Here is an 8448-nt window from a genome sequence, read left to right as displayed (position 1 = left end):
TTTTATATTATGAATATCGTAAATCGATAAGCAAAGAGATAAGATATTGCTTTAATTAAAAGATGTTGAAAAAACTATAATTAATAATTCAATTTAATCTTGATCATAGACATACACATTTCACGATGGATTTTGCCACAGACTATTAATTTGGCAAGTGATATTATGACAACCTATGTCAATTATAACATTGACATTGACAGTGAAGTTTTCACGTTTTGAGCTGCGACTTTTTTCTGTTTCACATCTGTTTTTGCAAGATAACAAAAAGCAACGTATTTTTTCTGCTTCGTTTCCTTTATCAGTAACAACTTTACTCATATACTTTCAATATTTTTTATTTAGACAACGTATTCATAAACATGTTTGGTCGTCTCGTATATAAAAACATTTCACCGGCGTTATATCAAGCAGCAAAATCCTGCGCGTCATTACAATCTAATACTGTATGTAGGAATGTAATAGTTAACAGTGTGATTACGAGAGGTATACAAAAATTCTAATGTAAACTTATTACTTAAAAATGTTTTCATGCACGTTATATAAATATTATCAAATTACAGATGTTCATTGTAAAGCCCCTAATGTTTCGCATGTACCATGTCGATTTTATTCAAAAGAAGCCACGCTCGAAGATATGGTCGTAGACTTCCAGGAAGTAAAAAAAGCAACATCTGATGGAAAAGTGCTTATAGTTGATGTAAGAGAGCCAGAGGAGGTAAAGGAACATGGAAAAATACCTAACAGCATTAACATACCATGTAAGGTTTAACATTGCATTCAATTTTATATATTCATTGATTGAAATTGCAGATGCACTCTCCTCACACATTTGGAATAACATTATAACTGATTCTCTAAATATAAAGCCCATGTTTATATGTACACCTATCCTCAGATTGATATGCTTCATTAAAATTAAATCATGTAAAAGAAAGAAATAATGAATAAGCAATTTTTTTAGTGGGAACTGTATCATCAGCGCTGAGTACAATGCCTGATGCAGAATTTGAGCGAACCTTCCAGAGACCTAAACCCACTGAAGACACTGAGATAATTTTTTACTGCATGATTGGGAAGAGATCAGGCATGGCGCAGCAAAATGCCTTCAATTTGGGATACAAGAAGTAAGCACATCTTTACATATTATTATTGTTAATAGCAACTTGTAACCCAGGGAAAATGTATAATTTTTTTTAAAAGACTGGTCTTGGCTCAATTATTATGTGATGGAAATTCAAATTGGCATATGATTCATTGAATGCTAAGTTATTTCAGCATAACAAGACAAAAGTATATCTGACCTTCAAACCTGCACATGCAACTAATAAGTAAATGTGGCAAGGTGCTGCTTGAGTGAAATCAAATTTAAAAATTATTTCTCATTTCACATATATTACATTACATTGATATACAAATTATAATACAGCTTTTTTCTTTATTCCAGTGTGAAAAATTACCTTGGCAGTTGGACAGATTGGGCCAACAAAACCCAATAGGATTTCTAATTCCAATTATTGTCAAATCATTAAAGTAGGAAGGCTCACAAAGGAATGGGTGCTAAACAATTTCTAGTCCCCAACTAGGCTTTTCAAGTTTTTTTATTACTGTTATATTTTTTTAAATGTTGTTATATTTTTAATTATGTCAAAAATTCATGTGTATTTAAAGAAATTATGCTGATAAAATGCTGTTAATTAAATAAAAACAATATTTGTAGAAACAACCATGTTTTATATTTCATCTCCATAGTATTAAGATAACATTTACATAAGATGCAGGATAAACATATTAAGTGAAGTAAATAGGCTTTGTGTCTTCTTTTCCATCAGTATACACAATATTTATTTACTTCTGTCTGCTAGACCAGTCATTCCAGCTGCCCAAATATGTTTTAGATCTGAAATTATTTTTGGAAAATTTAGTAAATATTTTACTATTTTCTAACACAAAAGTATGTATGTAATAACAAAATTAGAAAAAATGTTATTCAAAATTATAATGACCTTCGGAGATGCAGTGAGTATAACAATATTTTTACTGTGTCATATAAAACTTGTGCTACACAACAACCATCATCATCAACCTAATTGTGCCACAATCCACCACATTGATAAAGGGCCAGAAGTGATCATTAATTAATAATAAAAATATACATACCTGACATAGCCTAATTTTAGAGCCTTATCGAGGGCCTCAGTCGATCTCCTCCCTGACTGGCAATAGAAAATCAATTCATCAGAAGAAGAAGGTTTGGGTCTCTGGTACTGCCTCTTGAACTCCTCGTCAGACATTGATGTAAGCGCATCATGCACAGTACCCACTGCAAAAAACAATATTTCCCATTATTAATAATCCTAAGTTATAAACATCATTTAAGAAACTATTATTTATTAAAATAGGAAAGAGACTGCTTTTAGTGTCTGGATCAGTACACACATATAGTTTCCTTCATCACAAAAATTAAATCTAAAAAAATTCAAACTGGGCACAGATCTCAGAACTGAGTTTAAAGTTTGTTATAAATCAAATAATCAAGTTTTACAAATATTCTTTCATAAAAAACATATTACATGGTATATTGATGCTCGAGGGTATTTTTCCAGTTGAGTTCACCTCCTCTGGATTGCGGACATCAATGATGACTTTTTCTGGTTGATGAATAACTTTCAACATATCCTCATAACTAACTACATGTCGGGGATCAACCATTTTACGGAAATCGCTATTTTCAGTAGTTAATCTTCTTATAGGCGAGTAGATTAATCCTAAATTGGTAGATAAATAACAATTAGATCGGACATTAACGGTATTTATTTGACTTATAATAAAATTAAATGAAGCTATTTAAACAAAACAAACAAAAAATATAATCAATAGTTTAAGACTTGTATATAGTACTTAGTGGCCATGTCCAAGGATATGCAGTACATGTTCGGAAAACAGAGAACGACGCTATAAAACCAGTAACACGTAAAGCAAACATCGAATTAGTTTATACACAACTTTGCACAGTCCAAGATGTAAATAGATTACCAATTTATTTCTTCTAAGTCTTTATATATTTTACGATGGGTACAAAGTAAATTCTAATATGTATATCTGTTAAAAATAATAGCACAAATTTATAGTTTTGAACTTTCAAAAGTCGTATAAATTACTATAAACAAATTTCTTAAATATAATCTCATCTGACGTTGCTCTGCGTCTGACGTTTGACAAATGAAAATTGCGAATTTGCGATTTCCAACTTCCAACAAATCACTAGTGATGCCACTCGATATGCTACTATCGATAGTGTGGCAATAGTGAAAATATCGATAGGACTATCGATAGTATCGATGCAACCAATACTATCGATAATAAAAATATGTCAATACTATTGATAGTCTGCAAAAGTAGCGACTATCAAACTTCAATACTATTGCAGATTATCAATAGTATTGCCATATTTTTACTATCGATAGTATTGATTGCATCGTTTTTCTAGGTCAACTATCGATTGTTCGGCATCACTACAAATCATATTTTTTTGTGCTTGTGGGCATATCATAATGTTGCTAGTTTATCAAAACTACCTAGGAAGTGTAAAATTATAGTGTATATTGTATATTACCAATTTATGAATACAGTATTTGGTCAGAAGACCAGAAGACAAAAAGTTCTAAGTTTGACAGCCAACTAGATGACACTAAACCTAAAGAGTAGGTATAGTAGCCCATATGATATAAAACTCTGGCTATTAATAAATTATAATAGTAGTCCAATGAAGTTTGTACTAAATTTCTTTCATTACATGTTCGTTAAGCACTTTCTTGAACACACACATTTTTTAGAATATAAATTCTTTATCAAAATAAAAGTCAAGTTTTATCAAAAATATATATATTCTTTTTAAAACATACAAATATTGAATACAACATGATTATTTAAAAATGCATTCCATCATTTTCAGTCTTAGTATGTTACTTAGAATTGTGATGTTCAATGACCAGCTCTATTTAGAGTAGATAATATGTATTTAATATATTTATATAAAAAAATAACTCTTAAAACAATGGCTATAACAATTACTAGTTGATTTCAGCCAAGCTATACTTTATATTTAAGACATATTCTGTGATGTTTAATTAAAATAAAATGCAGTTACACAAAGTGTATGTAAATTATAAAATAAATTCCACAATATCATTAACATAATACTTACGTCACAGAGTATTTCATTAGATTTACATCTACTTAAAATATCTTGACATTACACTATGAACCAAATGTTTATTCAGCAAACATTTAAATCAAGTGCCAGTATCTAAATATTGAAAAAAAACTGATTTAGTGGCACTCGATATAAGTACTGTAGTAAGTTAATGAGTATTATGCTACCTACTACCAAAAGCCCAAAAATAATCCCAAAAAAAGAAGTATGTTGAAAATTATTGCTGCATTATCTCTATACAAAAGGAATTAAGTTAATGTTTGTAACATTTAATTTGCTACTTTGGCAAAATATTTCTTTTTCTCATCAGGGTTGGGAATTATCTGAAATAATAAACAAACAAGTTAATAAAAAGATAATTAAAGTAAATAGATATGTGCTTTTTCAAAGTTGTATACTATTTTAGTGTAGTATAGTTTTTTATTATGTATAATACCAGCTTTTTGCTCTTATCTTGGATTATATTTGTGTTTGGATTCAATAAGACTAAATAAGATACCTGTATTTCAAATTCATCTTCAATTATAAAATTCAAAAGTAGCACAAATGAATACTTACAGTATCTTGGCCAGGTTTCCATCCAGCTGGGCACACTTCTCCATGCTTATCAGTATACTGGAATGCCTGCACCAGTCTGAGGGTCTCGTCCACTGACCGGCCAACAGGAAGATCATTCATTGTGATCTGTCTCAAAATTCCTCTATCATCAATTATGAACAAGCCTCTTAATGTGTGTCCCAAATCTTCCAAGTAAACACCATAGTCTTTAGCAATGGAATGTGTCAAGTCACTGAGAAGGGGTATATTTATTTTGCCAAGACCCCCTTCCTTGCGAGGTGTGTTGATCCAGGCAAGATGAGTGAAATGAGAGTCAACAGAACAAGCTACAACTTCAGTGTTGAGTTTCCTGAACTCCTCAATTCTTTCCGAGAATGCTAGGATTTCAGTCGGACACACAAAGGTACTGTAAATAAAATTAATATTTTAGTTCATAAAAATATGCGATTATTTAAAAATATCAAAAATGAATATCAAATATATTCTTACAAGTCTAATGGATAGAAGAAAAACACTAAATATTTCCCTTTGTAGCTGGATAAAGATAATTGCGTTATTTCTCCGTTAATGACCGCCGTTGCCTCCCACTCGGGTGCCGGTTTTGAAACTAAAATTTGAAAGGATTTATGCAAATAAGTAACATATGTTGTGTTACAAACATTACACGTCATACACGGATTGGTACTCACTCATTGCCTTCGTAAATTGTAATTTGTGGTCAATTTTTCTTGCGCCTCCAGGAAATACATTGCCGCTTCCAAAAGAATAACAAGAATCGCTTTCAAATAACGTTGAATTACTATTACTTATGACATATACGAGTAATAAAAAGGTAGTGATAATATACTTCATGGTCATAAAATGTATGAGAGGATGAATTTCTGAATAATACTAATCACTGCTTGAACTAATTTCTAAGTAAGATAATAATGCCGATAACTGTTGTTGTCCGCGTTGTCGTTTGTCGTAGCGTAGCGGCCAGTGACGTTCCCTCGATTGTCAATGATGTCAAATGTCAATGTCATTTAACTGGAAGTCAATGAATTAAGCGACCTATTTGTTGTCGTATTTGTGGCATTTGGATTATCGAAAATTTGGTTAATTGACTTAATGAAGAAAAGCTATTTAAACCGATTTAGGAAGGTGATGTTTTTTGACTATATGTTTGTTACGTATGTATTTTTCATTCTTTGGCAAACTCAAACGACTTCATTAATTTTGATATATTATGTGTCGTTGGATTCGTCTAAATTGTGGCGATAACATAGGTTATATTTTTAGCAATCGGGTTTGTTATTTTTTATAGTAATTATTTTGTTGCGATTTGCCGACTTTCCGGAATTTAAATGCACATGTCACACAAAATATGGCTGATCTGTAAGGGTTATTACAAAGTTACTTGTTCACGTTTCTCAATCCGAATAATCGCGAATATTTATAACGGAGGTCCGGATAATCGATTTTCTACTGTATCACTAGTATTAGTTATGTATTAGTACATTATGTGATTGCTTATCATATGTTTCTTTAATACGTTTAGGTGGAGTTCCCATTATAAGTCATTGGTCTAGACGCATGTATGTAGCCTAAATGGCTTGATTGATTTCGACGTATGTGTGGTGTTAGATTTGTCTTTATCACAAGAGCAGAAAAATTACTAAATTTTCTAAATTTCAATGGTTTTGGTTGTGTCACATTTTTATTGTTTTTTTAGTTCATAATTTTTAGTTCCAATCATTTATAAGTTTCAAAATAATTATCATATTTTTTCATATTTCTTCACAAGTATAAGCGGGTTTATGTCACACGAGCTATAAAATAGTATACGATACTTGTGACAAAAGTAGCCTATTATCTGCACGGCGTTTAGCACCCTCGCTGCGCTCGGGCGCTAACTTCACGCCGTGCAAAAATAGGCTACTTTGGCCACGCGTATCGTAATGTACTATTATTGGCAATCACAAGTTATTGATATTGTAAGTCCAACATCATGTGTGATGGAAATAGAAAGGACTTGGTAGTCGTAAAGCCACGTGTAGACTGTTAATCAAATCAAAATATTTCTGATAGACATTTTTGGTGAAATTATTAATAGACTATGACCTCGTACAGGAGTAACTCCATCAAAAAGTATAGTAACCTATATAGGAACTGCACCATCCACCACAATCGAACTAATAATATTATCAGACAAATTATAAAAAACACTTACTTGTTCAGTTACCATCCGTATAGCAAATACAAAATAGACGCAGCCTTGTCCGTATTCATAGGTTTCCCTTTCTTTTATGGTTAATGCGTGGTAGAGTTTAATCTAGTGGTAGAGAAAAAATACGCTTAACAGTGCGACATATATAAAGGAGTGTAGTCAAAATAACATTTTTATCAAAAAACATCTAAAGAACTAAGTGTGTCTATGTGAAACATTGTCGAATCTCCCAACTCCGTTCCTTTAAATATGGCCACGGTCTACGTGTTGTCCAAATCGTGTGATAGAGCCTTTACACACACGCCACAGACTTATTATCTATGCAACGAAAGCTGACAGACTACTACAAGGTAATCTAGTTGTAGTCTGTGGTATAGTTAATTTTTTTATTTAATTTTATCTGTGCGTATGTATAAATTGTTCGCTTGCATTCGCGTTATTAGCGAACGTCGTTTGTATAGTACTTTTGTCATCGTAATTATTTGTTAATACAAGTAAAAATAGTGCTAAAATGCGATTATTTGGAGATAAAATATCTTTGCCTTGAGTTTGGTACATAACAAGTCCATCGCAAAGTTTTGCGGTAAGTTTGTAAGTTTACTTCGTGCGGACGGATCTACTTGTTCACTATGGCGGTCTGATTACATTACTTTTTGTTTGGAGTTTCATTGTAAACATAATTTTCATGTTAACAATACAACGTGAGTGTGTTTAGTGCATCAGTGGATTCAATGTTTTAGATGGACGTACCAGACGAGGGCGTTTTGGACGTCGATTTACTAGCTGACGATGGCTCGGAGGAAGAATGTGAAGCCCCGCCGTCTTCAGGTAACTTTATTTAATCCAATCTTATGGCTGTGATAACTACATTTCTTTACTTAATAAATTGTGCAATTGCAAAGAACATTATAAACTTCTTGGGTTTTATACAATAAAATTATTATGAAAAAGAGCAACAACTTCTTGTATAGGAAAGTATTCATTTTAAATGTTGTAACATGGACAAAGTTTTTTAATTATTTTATTTTTAATTTGTACTTTATTACAAATATAATTATACATGATAAGAGGAGGAACAATTTCTGTAATTAATTATACCTAAATAAGCTCATAACTAGTACTTAATTATTATAATTATAATAATAATAATTATTTCATTAATATGGTGTAAAAGCAAAATAAATGGTAACACACAAGTAATAATTGTGTTCCGTTTGTTAAATCACAATTGGTTTCGTTCATGAATGATTCTTGTCTAAGTATATGATGATTCATAGATAATACAGGAATATGTGTTTCGCTGTTAGGAATGTCTGTTTTTATAATTGATCATCACCAGGTTTGGAAAAGGATAGGCAGGATATTGCCCCTGGGGTCTCCTCGAGTGGGTCCATTAGAGATAAAAAATTACAAATTTCAATATATTAATAAAAACGCTACTTTATTACCAAGCATCCAATGTCTA

At 31.5% G+C, this 8448-nt stretch overlaps 4 protein-coding genes across 4 annotated transcripts in view; 2 read left to right on the top strand and 2 right to left on the bottom strand.

Annotated features, from left to right (window-relative positions):
- The first annotated feature begins 192 nt into the window (after positions 1 to 192).
- On the top strand, positions 193 to 1726 carry LOC140750167 (rhodanese domain-containing protein CG4456). The gene is made up of 4 exons (XM_073083560.1): positions 193 to 486; positions 564 to 761; positions 965 to 1127; positions 1448 to 1726. The coding sequence occupies exons 1-4, from the start codon at positions 363 to 365 to the stop codon at positions 1497 to 1499; spliced, it is 537 nt and encodes a 178-aa protein (XP_072939661.1). The 5' UTR covers positions 193 to 362; the 3' UTR covers positions 1500 to 1726.
- Positions 1727 to 2123: 397 nt separating this feature from the next.
- LOC140750168 (rhodanese domain-containing protein CG4456) lies at positions 2124 to 3042 on the bottom strand. The gene is made up of 3 exons (XM_073083561.1): positions 2902 to 3042; positions 2574 to 2768; positions 2124 to 2323 (listed from the first exon to the last, which is right to left on the bottom strand). The coding sequence occupies exons 1-3, from the start codon at positions 2984 to 2986 to the stop codon at positions 2139 to 2141; spliced, it is 465 nt and encodes a 154-aa protein (XP_072939662.1). The 5' UTR covers positions 2987 to 3042; the 3' UTR covers positions 2124 to 2138.
- An 826-nt stretch (positions 3043 to 3868) lies between these two features.
- On the bottom strand, positions 3869 to 5773 carry Prx4 (Peroxiredoxin 4). Its single transcript, XM_073083376.1, has 4 exons — positions 5464 to 5773; positions 5264 to 5381; positions 4775 to 5180; positions 3869 to 4539 (listed from the first exon to the last, which is right to left on the bottom strand). The coding sequence occupies exons 1-4, from the start codon at positions 5630 to 5632 to the stop codon at positions 4486 to 4488; spliced, it is 747 nt and encodes a 248-aa protein (XP_072939477.1). The 5' UTR covers positions 5633 to 5773; the 3' UTR covers positions 3869 to 4485.
- Positions 5774 to 7401: 1628 nt separating this feature from the next.
- Positions 7402 to 8448, top strand: part of LOC140750283 (uncharacterized) — a 46486-nt gene continuing 45439 nt past the window's right edge. Inside the window, exons 1-2 of the mRNA XM_073083728.1 lie at positions 7402 to 7566; positions 7724 to 7811. Of these exons, the coding sequence (XP_072939829.1) occupies positions 7724 to 7811 (88 nt within the window). The 5' untranslated portion in view covers positions 7402 to 7566. The remainder of the gene's footprint in view (positions 7567 to 7723; positions 7812 to 8448) is intronic.

This window comes from Epargyreus clarus, unplaced genomic scaffold, assembly GCF_041222505.1.
Source record: "Epargyreus clarus isolate Ecla_fem2 unplaced genomic scaffold, WU_Ecla_fem_2.2 ptg000019l, whole genome shotgun sequence".
Taxonomy (NCBI): Eukaryota; Metazoa; Arthropoda; class Insecta; order Lepidoptera; family Hesperiidae; genus Epargyreus; species Epargyreus clarus.
The sequence above is the reverse complement of the archived record's forward strand: the minus strand, read 5'-3'. Positions and strand labels throughout refer to the sequence as shown.